Genomic DNA, 18,970 nt, shown 5'->3' on the forward strand with positions numbered 1-18,970 from the left:
ATGAATGTACATGTGTGTATCTGCCTCTCCCTCTCTTAAATAGCAGAAACAAAATGGAAGACATGAAACATCCCATTCTGCACTTCTAAGATTTATTGCATTAACCTTGGAAAAATTCATGCAGATCTGTGAATATTTTTTCTTAAGGGTTTCTGTGTTTCTGCACGTGTGGATTCTCTTGTGTATGACACACCATTTACCTCATTCAGTAAGGAATGAGGTCTCTACTGGCCCACTGACTACAGGTAAGACCTTAAGATTTCTGCCTCTCTGTCAAACACAGCTAAAAGTGGTCAAAAACTGTTGACAGAGGATAAAGGAGCTGAAGGAAAAATTTCCAAAGAGATGGGTACTTAGCATGCTCACAGAGTCTTGGATGTTTAGAAAATTGAGCTAGAAATGACCTTTTCTTAATTAGCATTAATATTAAAATGGTTTGAGTCATGGGACTTACGACACTTGGTGTGAAAATTTAAATGTACAAATAAAAGCAGCAAGTCAGGAAGTTTAAAACTACAGCTATCACTAAAGTCTTATTTATTTTGCAGAGTGCCAACACAAACAAACTACCTTATGGAAACATAAAAAGCAGCTTGTTATAAGCTTGAATTTAGGACATTTATATTGGTCCTACAGTAAGAAGATTTCTGTGTCATTACCATGAGCATGATTTAGTTGTATTATGTTCACATGTAGACACCATTATGTAACACTTAGCTCAGACAAATGGCTCTGTTCTTGATCTTTCTTATTCTACTGTAGTTAATGACCAAATATTGTTAAAAATTGGGACACTAATTATCTGATGTCGACATGTTATGGATAATTAAGAATTGCTAACTCTGAAGCCATGCTAATTGTTTTTCACATGTCTCCTCCTTTTGTCCTTGTGTCCTCAACAAGGCAAGTAGCTACAGGTTTATACGTACATCTCTGTCACGTACTTTGTCACAGAACATACATCATCCTTTCTGGCTCATCCCCGATTAATTTTGCTGGCTTGCAGCAATTATCTCTCCCTTTGTGACTGACCTCCTGGTAAATGGAGTGCATGATCACTGGGCAATTTTTTCCTGCGTATTTTACCACTTAATTGATCCTTGTTGGTTGATCACAATAGGATACACTAAATTTAAGTCATAAAATGGCTGAAGTTGAGAGGAAGTAGTAACAATATTTCAGCAATTGTAGTTGACAGCTGTAAAAAACAGATCTTGATAATGTACTCTCATTTACCCTATTACTTGGATCAGTTGGTTAAAGCTGTTAATGATCCTCTTGGATCAATGTCGTTTGCTTGTAGCTATAATTTACTGCATTGGTGGATTAGTACAGATGTTTTCATAGATAGCTCTGCATCATTCCACCAGACTGCTGTCTGCATCAAATTTGCTTCCATTCATCACTAACGAAGCAAAGAAAAGGATAATCAGTATCTCCTATCTTAACATTAACTATTGAACTTGGGATAACACTTTTATTGTTGTCAATTTGCAGCCTTCAACTGCAGCTTCCTCAGTAAATTGCCATGAGAGTTCTCTCTAGAAATAGAACCAATTAGATATTTTGATTTTTACAGGGAAAGACTACAGAAATGCTTAACAAAACAATACACACACTAAAAGAGTAGTAGATAAAACTACTCAGTTACAAATATGCCCTATGGAGTCAGGGCAGGTTCTATCACATACAAAGCACAATAAACTACATAGGGCAGCAAAGTGTCAAAGTTGCCAAAATTTGTTCAGGCTTTTAATTATTGAGACTATTCCAGCACCTGAAAAATCTGCTGACACCCATGGGTTGTCATAGTGGGTAAGTCAGCAATCCTCTATTAAGGAAGATGTGTCCCTTTCTTATTATCCCACTAGCATCAGAAAGATCATACCCAGCTCTTCACAGAATTTGTCAATCTTCACCCTTTCCTGCCAAAGGTGAATCATTTATTCTTGGGTCATTAATACTCCCTAAACTGCCAGAAGGCCATGAACCAGAAGAGGAAGACTTGTATTTTCCCACTGAGGGCCCATTTAGCCAAATCTGTTTTTCCTTCTAAAAAGGGAGGCTTATTGGCACACACAACGAATTTAAAATCAGTAACTGAAAAAAATATGATGTGCTCCAAAAGAAAAGCAGCAATCTCTGACTCTATTTCTAAAGAAAATACATATAAAAAAAGGAAACTGGAAACACAGTGTCTTAAATTGCTGGACAATTCTACATGGCATTATTTAAGCATAATGAAGAAACTTCTTTAGCTCTCCCTATGCAAGCTACCTTCCTTCTCCTAAAGATTTCCACAGGAGGCATTACAGTAGATTGGCTCCATGCCATGCTGTCATCAAATGCTTCACTATATAGAGATGTTACAGTCTAAGAATTTTTTAATTCACTACATTCAACTTTATTTAGGATTTCACATTTGGTAGCACTTACACATTTGCAAGAGTGCCTTTCAACAGCGATGTTCATTTCTCATTGAAAAAGCATCTGAGCACTTAAAAGGTTTTGTTTGTTCTAATGACAATGGCACTTGAATTCTTCAAAAGGTCTGAAACAAACAACACTGAGTTCAGAGTTCCTGCTGATGATGTCCTGCACTTATTTAGATCCTGAATCCAGTTACCATACTACAGTTCACAAGAGGCAGTAAAAGGAAGATATGGAGATGTTGTTCTGCTGTGAAAATCAATTGTCTGTGGAGTTGTATATTCTTTGCACTTAAGTTAATTAGCTGCTCTAGAATGTGTACCACCGAGTATAAATATATCAAGTGACTTTGTGTCTTTGTAGTACAGCTATCTTAAAGTCTTTGACACTAGCTGGGCTGCCACAGAACCATGTATTAAAGTTCCCAAAAAGTACAATAAAGTGCAGAGTTTCTATTCTGTTGAAAAGAATTTGTGGCCCTGAGAAAAAATACCTAACTATGGATGATGTGAAAGAAGTAGCCAGGCACATTCATGAGGGTTTAAAAATTCACCCAGCAGGTGTCACAAGTAGAGCTCTCTAATTTTAGAGACCTTTCAGGGATTGGTCATAGACAGTGTGGTGTTAACACGTGCACTTGCTTTTTCAGATCAGGATTAATTTTTCGTCCCTGTTTTTATGAACACAATTGGTTTAACTCATACTTTTTGAGGAGATAGCTGGTCTATGTTTTTAAAAGAAAAAAGGGGCTCCTAGTCCTTTGTTGTGCGACATCAGTAAAGTAATCCCTCCTTTCCATGGCTAAATTGTAGCTTCATGTTGCTCATTTTCCTCCTCAAGTACACAGTTTGTTATTGTGCAGTTGGTGAAATTATTCTTGAGTAGCATACATTAGACCATGGTGACATAACCTGCTTTTTCAATAGCTCAGTGCACAGGAAAGTCAATAGCCCTGCGGCTGTCATGCTTCTCTGAGCAGGTTGCCACCAAACATTCAACATCCATAGCTTAATCAGACCAGTTCTGATTTGGAGTTCTGCTTCTGTGAAGCTGAAGCTTTACTTTATCATAGTGTAGTTACACTAGAGTGAAGCTTCCCATTCTTTTCACTTCTAACTATTGTAAAATTTGCATAATCTTCATAGAAAAAAAATTAGCTTCTTAGCAAAAATTATTACATCTCTGTCAAAGAAGCTTTTATGATAGGGCTGGACAGGCAAGAGTTCTGATATCCATTTGGAAAAAAAAAAAAAAAAAAACAAAACCCAAACAAAAAAAATCACCAAAAAAAACCCCCACCAACAAACAAAACAAAAAAATCCAAAAAACAACTACATAGTTGTATACTACTTTAGTACACTATACAAAACTTACATAGTTTAGTACACTATACAAAAAATCCAAATTACATTCAGTCACAAACTGATGTGCAAAATCCTGACTCAAAATATGATATGAAGTTAAATTTTCTTTCAGGATGACAGAGCGCCCATTACTTTGTTTCCTGTGTCCTGATAGAGCATAAGGTTCAAATCCTGCTCCTATTGAAGTCAATGACAAAGCTTCCATTGACTTCAGCGGTGCAGGATCAGACCCTAAGCAACACAGGTTAGCACATGCTTGCTTTCTATATCTCTTATCTTTCAGTGAAAAATATTGAAACAAATAAGAACTAAATAGTAGAAAAAAATGGAATTAATATCAATTGGATACTCTGTGGTACATTTTTGTATAATACATACTGCATGTCATTCCATTTTTTTTGCGAATATACATGTTCTGTGTATGTATATAAAATATCATCAAAACTCTCAAATATATGTGCCATACCATCTTATATCCTATACACTGAAACTCCTGAAGAAAAATCTAACATTTAATAATCTAATAAGAATGCCCCAACCTTGCAATTCTGTAGTATCTCTATAACCTTGTGGATGTCACAATATTAAATATGACCCGATACAATCAGTGAATGAACAAACTGCCTTCCTTGATCTGATGGTATTTGCTATACAGAGACTGGAATTCTTATCAAGTTTTTATCCATCGGTTTAATTCAGGTATAAACTCAGTTATCGCCTCCTGTAAAAAAATCTGTGATATTAGTTCAGGGTAATGTGATTGCAGATCAATAAGCAGTCTTAGCTGCACCAAAATAACCCAATCCATTCTTTTAATGGACTGAAAAGACATCTAAAAAAGTAGAAGAATAATAACTATCATACGCAACTCATTTCTACTTTATTTTTTCCTTTTTTAGTTGATTATCATGGAGTGCAGAACACTTACACAGCCTACTGGTTTACTCTGCCTACTGGTTTAGGAAAAATTTTAAAATATATCTTAAATATTATTAAGAATAAGCACAGACATCCATATAGCTCCCATTTAAAAAAAAGCAAAAAGGTAACCCAAAATGCAGTCATCGTCACATATATGTTTTTAAAAACCTCTGTTTAATGAAAGCATTTAGTGAATATTACATTTGAAAAGTAACTTTTTGTAAAATGATTCAACAGGTGGAACACATTTGGTAAAAAGAAAACATTATTTTGATAATCTGAATTATTTTTACATGAGGCATTGCTTTTAAAAAAAATAAATATTGATGATGTAGCCATATCAATGTGGGAAAGCTGACCTACAGCTGGACGTTAGCAGATGAAGCATAACTCGAAAAGTAAAGTCATTAGCAGGAAATAACCAAGGAAACCCATAGCTAAGGGAAGTCCACTGAAATGGGAAAACATTGAAGAAATGTTAAATTGAACACTGAAGCTATTTGTAATAAGATGTCATGTAGCACCAGAAGTGAACATTGGATGGAAGACGTAGATGGAGGTAGATTAAAACAACTTGGTGGCAGTATGGGAAGAAATCAAAATGGCCTGGGGAAAGGAGAGAAGTGACAACAGGACTGGAACACTGAGGTCACAGTGACTGGGAAAGCCGCAGGCATCAATCTCCTTGATTGCTGCCTCTGCTGGGGACAGCTCACTGCTGAAGGAAAGTCAGGCTTAAGTGAGAGTGACAGGGAACAGGAAACAAATAGATGGTCAGTAGTGCAGAGGCTATGAAAGAAGAGACTTTAAAAATGAGTGGGGATAATTGAGAGCTGGGGAACAAGCATAAAGAAAGAAAGAAAAAAGAAAAATTATAAGCAGCAAGAATGAAAGGAGAATGTAACATGAGAGAATGTGAAATGTCTCTGTCATTTAGAAAACTTCAGAATTACTTAAGAAAGGCAGAACCCATCCCACATATTTGCATTTATGCATTCATCCATTTCCTCTTGTCATGTAAATCAATGATGTTGCTGCTAATAGTCATGATTTTATAGCATGTAATGTTTTTTTCAGTTCAAGTTCCTGGGATAGTGCCAATTTGAAAAACTCAGCTCCCCTTTTTTTAACTGTGAAATCTGGGATCTGCTTTTTTTTTGAAGGCAAAGGTCTTAAATTGAACTCTAAGATGCAAAAAAAGGAATAGCAGCAAATCAACATATACAAAGGAAATCATTACTAAAAAAAGAATGTTTTTCAAGACTAAGTCTTGATTATGGAACTGAAAAAGGGTTTTTTAACCACTTGAAGTTTGTCAGCATTAAGTGCATCTGAAGTCACAGCATGACCTAAGAGTGCTATGGGGCACCTTTCTCTTGCTGTGAAGCAGCAGCAAGCATTAGCAAGTGCTCCCTGCACAAGAGCAATGAGTACATTTAGGGACAGCTGCTGGTATTACATTTTAACTTTTGTTTGTCTTAGTTACCGTAATAAGGCATTATGGGTGACCCCTTGGATGTCATTTTTTTTCTTTTCAATGAGTATAAAGACAATTTAAGCTGGCTCAGGACTCACACTTAAATTTTCTCAAACCCTGATAAATTTTGGTATTCATTCAAAATATCCTAAGCTTTATCCTTGATCCCTTTACAAGAGATGAGTCAATTTTTCATTCAGATAAAATCTGGAGAAAAGGATGAAGAAAGATAGCTTTAAAAACAAACTATCTTTGCAAAAATTTCAACAGAAAAATTATAAAATTGATATTGAAGCATATTTCGTAAAATGAAAATGCAAGAATGCCAAAAAACAACAAATACTCATCTGCAGTGAAACCTACCCAATTCCCACTCACCTTCAGGGTGTTGTATGGAAAAAATGTAAAATTTGGGAAGGAATTTCATGGATCAAAAGGAAATACCAGTACATCTGAAAGGGGAATATCTTTTCAAGGAAGTGGTCAATTTTATCTTTGGTAAAAACCCATTCAATGAGCTGGCAAAGGTAGTGCTTTTCAGCTGTTCACCAGGTGCAGCTCTTTAGTGCATTTGTTTATTGCAAGTAGAGCTCAGCCACATTTAAATCTGAATTCTACAAGGATGTAGGGGTTCTAATAGAACAACTTGCAGTACTGTATACAGGAAATAATACATCCTGTATTCTTTATATGATGCTGGATAGGCAAGATATGAAACAAGATGGTTTACTCCTGGGGGACTTCATGTACTTAATCTTGTCAAAAAAATAAAAAAAAGCAAAACCAAAAGCCTTATGGTTCTTGGCTGAATCATAACAATATGCCATATGACAACTGATAGCCTAGTCACAAAGTATTTTTAAAACCAGGAATGAATAGCAATGTGTCATACGTGTAGATGTATAACCAATGTGAAATGATACCTACCCACTTGAAGTCATTTTATTGTGCTATTTCCACAAATATAAATAGGTTTTTATCCACCACCTGGTTCTTTTATGTGTCATCCTTTCTTTGTTTCATCAGAAGCTTGTTACATGTGGGTGAAGAAACACTGAATATATTCTATAACCCCATTCTTTTATCAATAATTTCCTGTTATCATTACACAATGATTTGAATTTTGTGACTATGGCCACAAAGGAGCAATTCAATTAAACCAAAACTACAAAGGGAAAATCTCATTGCAATCCTCTGTGCAACTGGTGAACCCAGTAATTATAGAGAGCCACCTATTGTGTTAGCATAATAACATGTGAAGAAGGTTTAGTTAGACACATTTACACACATAAAAAGCAGTATGGGCATAGAAAAAGTTCGTTTTGCCAGAAGTATAGAACAGTCACACAGGAACAAATGAGAGCTGCATGAATCCTAGTTTACTTGGCTATAAATAAATCCAACATTTTCTTTCTCTCCATGGTAAAATAAAAGAGAAACACAGAAGCATAAGTCTCCTTTGAGCAACCAGTCTCTTTCTGTTCAATTATAGTCATCAATCTGTTCCACCTAAAATATTTTCCTCCTTGAGAAATCAAAGAAATCAGTATTAGGATCCAAAACATGCTGTTGCAAAAAAAAAATAAAAAATAAAAGTAACAGAGGTCTTTCCTTTTGCTAAATCCATTTGTTCTGAATGTCTGTATTTTCTTTAACACAAATTTTGTAATTCTGTGAAAAAAATAAAAGGCTGCATTTATGTGGCACTTCTAATCAGAAAATCTTGATGAGCTTGGTAAGGAAAAGTGAAGGCTACCTTAATTTTACAGAGAAAACTGCAATGAAAAGAGCATAAAGCCTCTTTTTTTTTTCAAAATCTGTCCCCCCATGTATATTCCTTTTAGATGCCAAATTGGAAGCCTTTAAATCTTTATATTCAGAAGTGCTAAACAGGCAAAGCTTCAGTTTTTTTCAGGTGTCAAATCCTGGGAAATGCTGGTCTGTGCATAATCCCACACTAAACTGAAGAGCAGGGAAGGAACAGAGTCAGATCTCCTTCTTCATGGTCTTACAAAGCTTGTCTAGAAGGTTGAAGATGTTTGATTACTTTAAACCTTTAGTAAAGTTTAGATGTTGTCTCTAACACATATGCAAGCTATAGTTTCACTGACATCTCTGGGCTTGATGTGAGGATTATTTCATAAAATCACATAGCTTCTGCTACTTATAGCACAGAATAACCATATTACATCATCTGGCCTAATAAAAGCCCTGTAAAACCATGACTATGACAACACAAAATAATGAACTATAATGAGTTATCTTGGAGAAAACACAACAAACTTCTGATTACGGCTTTTTCATCTTCCTGAGATGTGATACTGGCCACTAAATTGCACTGTTTCTTCCTTTACCCAGTGTGCCACTGAACCACCAGAGCACATAAAGTAAAGCCAATTTGATTCAGCTAAATAGGAAAAAGTCCAAATCCTCTTCTTCATGTGATAGTTCTGTACAGTCATCTACAGAGAGCACAACACCTGTGCATGTTTGGAGAATTATTTTGAAGATGAAAAATCAAGGTGCCAAAATAGTATCATCTGTGGTGCAGAAATAGTTTCAGGGTAAGTTTTTTGTGCTGAAAATCTCATCAGAAACTTCAAGAACTGAATGAACACAGAGACCAATCCTTTCAGCCACAGAGATTGTTCCAAAATAATACAAAATGTGCATTTGGAATCCATGAAAACACTATAGGGAGATTAAATATGCCATAAATACTCCAGCCTAATTTTAACAACCATTATCAACTGTCCTACTTTTTTTTTTTTTTGGTTTTTTTTTTTTTTTTGAGATTACTATTTTTAAAGAAAAAAATAACTACAGATTTTCCTGTTTGTTTGTTTGCCCTGTTTGGTGAGTTTATTCTTAGTTCAAAACATTACTTTAGGGGATCATTTCTACTGCACTAAGGAAAAAAAAATAGCATGATTCACAGTCATGGAGGTTTCCTCCAAGATATAAGTATGAAGCACCTTTTAAAATATTACTGAGCTGTTTTTACAGGAAGCATCATATCTGTTAGTCACTTTATATTTTCTTTTACAGCATTTCTTTGAAAGTGAGATCTTGCAAATAATATTTGGTTTAAGATTGTTCAAATTACAAAAGGTTAGCTTTACTACCCTGTCTTTAAGACCACAGGACACTATTGCCTGTAATTTTACCAACAAGCAACTCGTCAGTTCAGAAACCTAAATCTGAGAATTCCTTTTTATTTTTTTCTTTTCTCAGCTGCAGACAACTAAAGCCCTTTCTTTCCCCTGGGGTGATATGCTGGTTTGATTTTATTTCCCCTGACATTTCACCTGTCAGATTATGATAAATAGAAGAAACAAAGAATAATCACATTCTCATTGCATCTCATAATCAAATATATAAGATAAATCAGAAATATTGTCCTGAGGGAAAACATTAACACTGAAAACACCATTAGAAATCCAAACCATCTTCGAGTGACCTAAGACTCCCATACATGTTTAAAAATTTCAAAAATAAATTCCACACAGAACTGTCACATCTATTTTTTTTATCTTCAAATACTAGGAATTAACTATAATGAAGTAAGAACAACAACAACAAAAAAAGTTTCTAAGTTTAGAAATTCTATTTAATAACAAAGCTGTGTGTCTTCTTTAATTCTTTTGTGAATGCTTTCTGAAAGCAATGCTGAAGCCAAGAAACAAGACAGGTTATCCTCAAATAATATAAGCTCAAATTAAATAGCTGGCAAGGTAAAAAGATTAATGAGCCAGAACACACTAAACATGCTCCTGATTCACTGCATCTATAGTTTGAATGTTCCAAGTTTCTCTCAGTCTCACAGTGTTGAGGTTCATAAGCCATGAAAACTTACCTGCTTGGCCGGTGGTAATACTGACAGCTGCAAAAAGCCTCTGGGAACGGCTCAAGTCAGAAACCCCGTTCACAGCTTCAACTTCAAAGGTGTAGTTAGCATGAGCTAGTAGGTCCATGACAGTGACATAGTTATCTACTAATCCAGTTTGCTGGGGCATATATCCAATGTTGCTCCCACAGGGAACACACTCGCCCTGCTCCCAGCTGCACCTCTTGCACAAAATGCGGTAGGTCACATCGCTTCTTCCCCCATTGTCAGCAGGAGGACTCCACTCCAAACTCACAGTAGTCTGGTTGATATTGAAAATTAGGTTCTGTGGTGCAGATGGAGGTCCTACATAACACACAAAGAAGTCTGGGGTAATTACACAAAACCACAGTAGGACACACAGGTAGCATTTTAATTACTGAGACAGAAAACAGTCGAAGCATTTTTCTTCACAGAAACATTTCATTATTTTTAGCACAGGCTGCATAAAAGCTTTCTTGAACTCATTTGGTAAGAGCTTTATTTATTTTCCATTAAGACATCAGAATAACAATTGTCTGTATATTTACTGCAACTGATTTTAGCTGTTTCTCTTCTGTGTAATTAAAAGGAATGCTTAATATGCCTTAAAGGTTCTCTTTTAAAATTTTTCCAAATATGGGCTTTATTCATGTTCTAAACATGCCGGACAAGCTGCATCTACTCTTTTGTTATCAGCTCTGATATGATTTACACAGATATATAGTGATGCTTTGGATTTAGGAGACTTCCACTATTTGAACTGCCAGCCTGTGTTGGCCTATATATTTGTAGTTAGAAGGTTAAATGAGATCCAATTACAGTTCAATCAAAATGCAGCTCCACAGAGGTTACTTTTCATTTCTCACATTACTAATTTTGGTATTACATCACATAATACACATTGTCTACAACAACTTAGGAAGAAATGGGTCTGTATATATCTATCACAGTGAATTATGCACTTATGCAACATGCAATGTTTCCCAATGCTGTATCAAGCAAACTTGAAAATTATATTTATGCTGATCCTGTATTCACTGTCAACCCTTTTTCCCTCTGCCTTTCAATTTCTTATACCGTTGCAAATGTACTTTTCAAACACAGGAAAAGCCAGACAAAACTACTCTCTGCAAGTGGCTGCACCTGGCTGGTTAAGCAACGTCCCTCACTATTAAATTCATGACTCACTCACTTGTGCATGCGACATATGGTGGATCAGAAGGTGCTCTGTAATAGCTATCTTCACACTCGCATCTGGAAGATCCCTCCTTGTCAGAGAAGCTGTGAGTAGGGCAGCGGGAGCACTGCAGATCTTGTGAGGAGGATTTGTAGAACCCACGGCCACAAGCTGAAGCAGAACAAAACAAATAAAGGTTTAGATTTGCGTGGACTGCTATCCTGATCTTTTTTTTGTTTCTGTCACATGAGGTACATTTCTGTAAACATCTAAACTGCCCATTATGTTATGTTGGCTCAAGCAAGATAGGCTCACCATTTCTTTTTCCTCAGATTTAATAATTTCGTGGTACTTTAATGAGTTCAAGTATATACTATATGTACCTCAACAGCTGGCAGTACAATATTCTAAAACAGAGGGTCACATAAATACAAGAAGCATCAATACAAGAACATCACCAAAGTAGAGTACAATAATGGTGTGAAATATCTGCATGCCTGCAATAGGCCTAAACCAAAGGAAAACACTCTTGAGAGCTGCTCTAAGACCACTGAAGGGGTCTGAACTAGTAGTTTTGGAGCAAAATTTATTATTTCCCTGATCTCAGAAACCCAAAGAAGTTGTAACCCACCAGCAAACCCTGATCCTGAGGAAAGAATGAGGCACTTTGTTTAAAAGATGACGCTGGTAAGAACACAAAGAAAGAGGAGGAGAGCAGACAGCATAAACTGCTCAATTGGTTTTCCCAGTTTCACAGAAAGAGACAATTAGATTGAAATAAACTTACTAAAACTCTTTTTAAAAAAAGACAAAAAGTAGGCAATCAGAAATATGTAGACAAGAGAATTTCTTACTCTGGTTTGCCCATTGTGAGCCCATGAAATTAAAAAAAAAGTGTTGTGTTACAACGCTGATGTTTAGAAATATTTCTTGCAGCTACTGCCACAACTCCCAAGGCAAAAACATAGATAAAACACATCTACCATTAGACTTGCAAGCAGAGCACTGCAACCTAGACAGCCAGCTTAAGAATGTATAAACTATGAGAACTGTGGGGAATAAGGAACAGGGAAGCGGGGATCAGACAACACTAAAACTGAAAACAGATTAAGACTCAGTTTCAGCACTGAGATTACAGGCAAACCTACAAACACTGTCAATGAGCGAAATAAAACACAAAACTCCTCCAGAACCTTCTAATAAAGCAGATGTATTTTCAACCAAACTATTTAACTCTTTTTTTTTTTTTTTTCTTCCAACCCTAACAGACAGTCTAACCTTCTTAAGCCATCACCTGTATGCAAAGGAAAGGGACAGAGGCTGAAACTTTGTACTGGGTATCAAAATATTAAAGTTAGTTAAATAGTCATTCTGTATTCAGAGGGAGAGAATTTACTTTGGTTACATTCATATTTGCTTGGATATTTTCTCAGAACAGAAATGCAAAGTATCAAAAGACACTGATATTTGGAACAGTTATTTCAGTTGTCTGGTACTGCAGTGATGGAAAGAGCATGAAAACAATGAACTTTAACCAAAGCTCACTAAGTCAATGAGGAGTACCTTTGACTTTAATAGCTTTTGGACTGGACCCAAAGTACTAAAGCAACATGAGTCATATGAGTCTGATTAATTTTATGCAACAGAGAAAAAAAATAAATGCAGCAATACTTAAGACAACAGTAAATTCAAGCTAATGAATTATGTAAATCAATAGTGGATTACACCAGTAGGAAATTCGGGCTGTCTATTACTCTGTCAACACACAAAGTTTTTAAGAAAAATATGCTTGAAATTGCTATAACATTTAGAGTTTCTTGTGCTGAAAAAACCCAGTGGATGAAACCTAAATTATTTGGCAGAGCCAATTAGCAGGCAAAGCTAGTAACCTTTGATTTTGATAAAGAGGCACAAGTTTGCATTGGAAGAAAATCTAGCCCTGCTTGTAAAATGTGCTATAGCTTGATTGTGCCACAGTAGCTGTTATATATGCTATTTAGAAAAGATAACAAAAAGAATTTTGGAGAAGCGCTTTAGATAAACATGACCTGTGAATTCATAGCTGTGGCAAATTCAGCTCAAAATTATCCTTTTATACCTTCATCCATTGTTCCAGAATTTTCTGACCAAAGCACACAAAAGCTGAACAGATTTGTATACATGCACCTTAAGAGATACATTTAAACTTCTGTCCACTTTTTTAGTACTTGCAATAGAAATGTAGCTAAAATTACCAAATAATAGTTTCCTGCCTTTCTTAAATTGTCATGTTCCTCTTATACCAAACAAAATAGTGGACAAATACACCGGAACTTCCAACATGCAGTCCTCTGCAAAGCAAAGAGCAACTTAAAAGGCAAAGATCCCTACTGTGTTTCCAGTCTGTCCTTCTCAGCAGGGAACATCACACGGCAAAGACACAGAGAGTAAAATAAAGATTTCAGACAGAAATCACAAAATGTAAACAGAAAACTCCTTTTCACTTTTGTGGTTTTTTTTTTTTTTTTTCCTGATGACTTCATCAAGACATTCATATGCTTAGTCACTCACTATTTAAAGTAAGTGTGCATTTCTTATTAGAGTTCAAAGGATCTGAGTGTCTGTGACTAGTTTACATGACTGAAAGCCAATTATTCTCCCGCACAGCATAACACGGGCAGCAGGTTCAGGCATTCAAATCATGCTACCATTCCATTAGCTTTTTGTCCACTTAGAGGCTTGTGATTTAATGACCATCCCTTTAACTTATAAATCCCAGAGGTATAAGAGGCAGAATATTCCAGAACTGATTTTTAACAGTATAAAACCAGCACTTTTAAATAGGTTTTTAAAAACTTTGTAGTTCTTCTGAAAGGAGGGTATGCAGGGCTGTACACTATAATTAAAGGTACTAATTGAGGGAATACAACTAAATTATTCTCTCATATTTCTTCATAAAACAAATTTCTCACAAAAATTGTTTTTTTCAGGCTAGCAGTAGAATACTTCTAGTGCTTAAAAACTGGGGACCTGTGGGTCCTTATCTGTTCTTAACATTAACATTGTCCTTGCAAAGAAAATCACAACCAAAACTCTACCACTTATGAAGGTGTGAGAACTTGCCAGTCAGCTACACAGATAACAGATGGGAAAAAATCATTCAAAAATACTCGCTTGATTCTTTTTTTCCTCCCTTTTTGTCTTCCCTTGCCAAATTGCCATGGTGGATTTTTCTATTTTATGAGTAATTTAGATAGATTGTTTTGTTCTACACTATTTTAATTCTATGTATTTTGATTAAACTTGGTTTTATATGTAATATTTTTAAGATTACAGGGACAGGTGGTATAAAATCCCCACTGCTACTACCTCCATAAGGAAGTAGTAATTTAATTGTAAAATAACAAAAACAAACACATTAGCCAAACAACACTCAGAGCTGTGCTCATGCAAATCTAAGGCGATAAATACAGCTACTCTTTCCCAAAAGTATCTCATGGCAAAGCTTAAGGCAACTCAAACGACTTTTGATCACATCTATTTTAATATTTCATTTCATTAGTACAGGAAAGCACTCATTAACTGCCCTTCTTCCTTATAAAGGAAGCCTAAATTATAAGTCAAGGCACAGAACTCAAGCAATGACAGAAGACAGGCAGGGAGATATAACTGGTGAGATGGCACTCTGATGTTGTAGCTCTAATCCCCATCCTTGCTGATTTGATTAAAATGTGAACTCATTTGATGTTCCTCAAACAACTGAAGATCCAGCAGTAGTTTTGCAACTGAAGGGCTTCTGGGGTATGACAAAAGGCAGCACAGGGGTGTGGAGAAAGACAAGAAAGGCAGCACAAAGTACAATTCTCTTCCATTCACTCTGTTGTGTCATTTACAGTTGCTAATTTAAGAGAACAGCTCTTCCCAGATGAAGCTCCATTTTGTTCAATCAGCTGCTCCAAAGTCTTACATGTTACTGACAGCACAAAGACACAGAATAGCACCTACCTGCCTGACCTCAACCAGCTTAAAACAACACAATTAGGTTTTAATTCTTTCCCCATATACTACAAAATCAACAATAAATACAGAATAAAGGCTTGTATCAGCCAAGGCTCAATTCTTCGCTTGGTATCTTAGCCTCAAAACCACTAGGGACTGTCCATCACTGACCCTCCCACGGCTGACCAGCTCCTTGGACTTCCTCACTTGTCTGCAATAGCCATGGCTGCTTCTCAGAGCAAATCTTCTCACCTCCTCCATCAGAGATTGTTTTCTGTTGGGAAGCTGGCAGAGTTCCAGCGTGAACTACAAGGACAAAGTGAACAAAATCTCTCGGATGAGAGAGCTTTCCCGGAGTTGGGATTTGAGACAGAGGAAGCCCTAGATAAAGCACTACACTATTCTGGCTGTGTACAATGAAAGACTCTACCAGCAATCTTCCTGGGCTGGGACTAAGTTGCTTTCTTCTGGAACATCCAGGGCACCCAGCTGTGACAAGGACGCATGGTGACAGTGAGGTGTGGCACACGGCCGGACACGGCTGCACCATTGATGCACAGTGCCCACCTGGAAATGTGTGCAGCATATGCCACTGCAGGCAGGGCATTTGCAAACATTTTTAGCCAGTATGATTAGTATCCCCGAAGGGGCTATACAAATACTGTAAAGAATGGAATTTTGCAAAGCCAAAAGTAAATACTGAGGAATTAACACACTAACAAGGACTATGATGCCACTTCTGTGGCATAAGCTGCTGACTGCACCTAATGGAGAAAAATAGCAGCTTCTCTGCTGTGAGCTCATCACATGCTTTAGTGGCCTGCTAGAGATCAAACAAGGTACATGTTTCTTTTCACATTTATTTAAAAAAAAAAAGTCCAAGGACCTCCGGAGAAGGGAATGAAGGCAGATGTAGAGGGCAACAAACAGCAGTCTATAGTCCCACTTGTGAGCAAAGAGAAAGGAAAAAAAGGATGTGTTAAGTACTATTCATTTTTATGTAGCCTTTTCACTATAAACACTGTGAGATTCATTTTGTGTCTAGGATAAAAAGAGAACATAAATTAGGAGCAATGATGGAAATACGGTGAGGGCTATGAGTGATGTATGTAACAATTGATGTTTATATAATCAAAAGAGAAAGAATAAACAGTTATAGGGCACCGACATATTAATCAAGAAAATTATTTGCTACTACAATAAACAATTTTAAAAAAAGAAGAAAATCTCCATTTTTCAAAGTGAAAGGCTTCCAGGTGGCATATCAGCTTAAGACTTAAAGGCCACACAATTGTTTCATCATGTTAGACTCTTGATTGAACATGGTTTTTAATATCTTTTGAGTTTATATGAAAATAATTAAAGAGGTGAATGCACTAATTACTGCTTGATCCCATTATAAGAAGCAGACTGGTGTAAGAGGATAAGAATAAAGATGACACACTGTGCTAGCAGAGCAAGAGAGCTTGCCTGTTTCCTCTGGTTTGGGCACCATTCCCTGAGTTTGCCATTGCTAGTAAGCCTCAGTGGTGTGACAGTTTTATGCACACTAAGATGAAACTAATGTTTAAAAAGCAACACTTTTTCAGAGTCATTGTCAAAGGACAACAAAGGAGTAACCACAGATTTTCAACAACATCAGCATTACCTACTAACCTGGGGTACCAGGCTGGTCCCACTGAGAGCATGGCAAATTGACTGCCCATCTTGGAAGGGCTCAGGGTTCCCCAGGGTTCCTTTCTCTCTTCATTGAGTAAGTTGACTATATTATAAGTGATCCTATACACTGTATTTTTTCCTACCAGCAGTGAGTAGAATTTATTTTATATCTGTGCGGGCATAACTCGCCATTCTTATGATTTGTTTTCCATTATCTTAATCACTCCCTACCTTTCTACCTTCTCCAAGCCTGAGAAAATTAAAGAGAATTCAGCTAACCCTCTTTTCACAGAAATGATGTATACACAAAGAGTTTGTGCAGAGGTTTCCTGGGCGAAGTTATGCAGCTGCAAAGACTTTATTAATTATAAAATGCAAAATGGATTGTTCTGTAATTGAAACTCTCTGGGGTTCAGATACATTTGAAAATTAACATACATATATGTATGGCCAGGACATAGATGGATGCTGTTAGATTATTTATTACAGATGGATATTTTAGCTAATGAGAAAGGAAAAAAAAAAAAAAGAGAGCTGGTCTTTCTCCACTGGAGCTTTCAAATATTTGCTTCATATTAATGTCTATGGTTCCATAACTCAGGACTAAAAGCACAGCTTGCAGAAACTACTCCCACTGCTAGTGTTGCTGACCTCATCTAGGATGGACAGGTCTAGAATCTGTATTTTAATCCTATTGACAGTGCCTCAGTGGGAGTAATTATAATAGTCAGCCACAAAGGCAGACCTCCTGTCACTGATATATTAGGATTTTTCACAACCAAAATGAACAGCAGACAAGGATAAAAGCAACATGGGGTAGTGATTATAGCAAGATTTGTCAACCATCTTCTGTATTAACCTGCTACAAACACATGACAATTTGGCATGGGAGACATTAGAAATACAAAAGGTTTAACCTTTCACAGTGTCAAAAAATAATTTTTTAAAAAACATTTGGGGAGCATTGTTCTCTTATGAGATACTTGGCCAATAGATCACATTGGCCAAAGGCACTTTTGAGCTGAAGTCTTTGAAAAGTTTAGATAAACTGAAAGCAGACCATTATAAAACAATTCCCAACTGCAGATTTCAATGTGAAATTTTAGACATAAGAAATCCAGTAACAAAAAGAGAGATTTTATAACCTCTGATCCCCTTTTTTAATAATTTGTGTATGTTCCAGTCATGGCTATGTTTGAAACTGTAAATTACTTTTATAGTGAGAGATGGCATCTGTTATGCCTTCTCTGGCACCTAATATATATTGTTTTATAAGGAACTTACACTGTGGTATTTTGTCTAACTACTATGCAATGCTAAATGTCTTGCTGAAAAAGAAGTTTATTTTAGCTTGATTTTTAAACTGCAATAACATCTAAAGATTATTCATGTTTCAACTAAGGAGCTATGTTGTATATTTCAGTCAGAGTAAACTCGGGACTTTTAATGGTGCCTAAGCTATAGTGTGAATGACATATCTAAATAGGGCTGTCCCATGGCTGCACACCATCATTCACTGAATGTTTGTTGCTGCATGTCAGGAATCTCTCAGACCTCATATTAATTTTCCAAGCCTACTATGTCCTTTTTTTTCCAAAATCCTGCTAATGTCTTTTGAGAGATGTTCACATACTGCTGGTCACACAAACAGAGATCCAGAAAAAGAATGCTGGCTAGGTAACATCAACTTGCTCTGATTTTTCCACCGAATGAAGTGAAAGCTTCACCTCTCTCCAAATCTGCTTTAAAAAAAAAAAAACAAAAAAAAAAAAAACAAAAAAAACCCCAAAAAAACAAAAAAACAAAACCCCAAAAGTAAGTATGTCAGCATATGTGTCTTTTTAACTTATCCAGCTGCAAAGAAACATAGGCACCAAGCAGTACTATGCTGTTTTCATGGCTAATTTCTAGACAAGGACAAGGTAATCAGATTGAAGAACATATGCTACAAATCAAAGAATACCCAATGTCACTATACTGTAACAGCAAAATTACTTTGAATCTAATCATTCCGAATCAGTACATCCAAATGGCAATTAAAGACACACTAGCATATTCTGAGGAGAATTAATTAACTGGCAGAGTTAAAAGTTGTG

At 36.2% G+C, this 18,970-nt stretch overlaps 1 protein-coding gene across 6 annotated transcripts in view; it reads right to left on the reverse strand.

Annotated features, from left to right (window-relative positions):
- EPHA7 (EPH receptor A7) overlaps window positions 1-18,970 on the reverse strand; it is a 163,816-nt gene that overhangs the window by 99,053 nt on the left and 45,793 nt on the right. For all 6 annotated transcript variants that reach the window (XM_056487912.1, XM_056487911.1, XM_056487914.1 and 3 more), the window contains exons 4-5: window positions 11,253-11,408; window positions 10,049-10,384 (exon numbers count right to left, since the gene is read on the reverse strand). In XM_056487912.1, coding sequence (XP_056343887.1) covers window positions 10,049-10,384; window positions 11,253-11,408 — 492 coding nt within the window. The remainder of the gene's footprint in view (window positions 1-10,048; window positions 10,385-11,252; window positions 11,409-18,970) is intronic.

The sequence above is a fragment of the Oenanthe melanoleuca genome, chromosome 3 (assembly GCF_029582105.1).
Source record: "Oenanthe melanoleuca isolate GR-GAL-2019-014 chromosome 3, OMel1.0, whole genome shotgun sequence".
Classification (NCBI taxonomy): Eukaryota; Metazoa; Chordata; class Aves; order Passeriformes; family Muscicapidae; genus Oenanthe; species Oenanthe melanoleuca.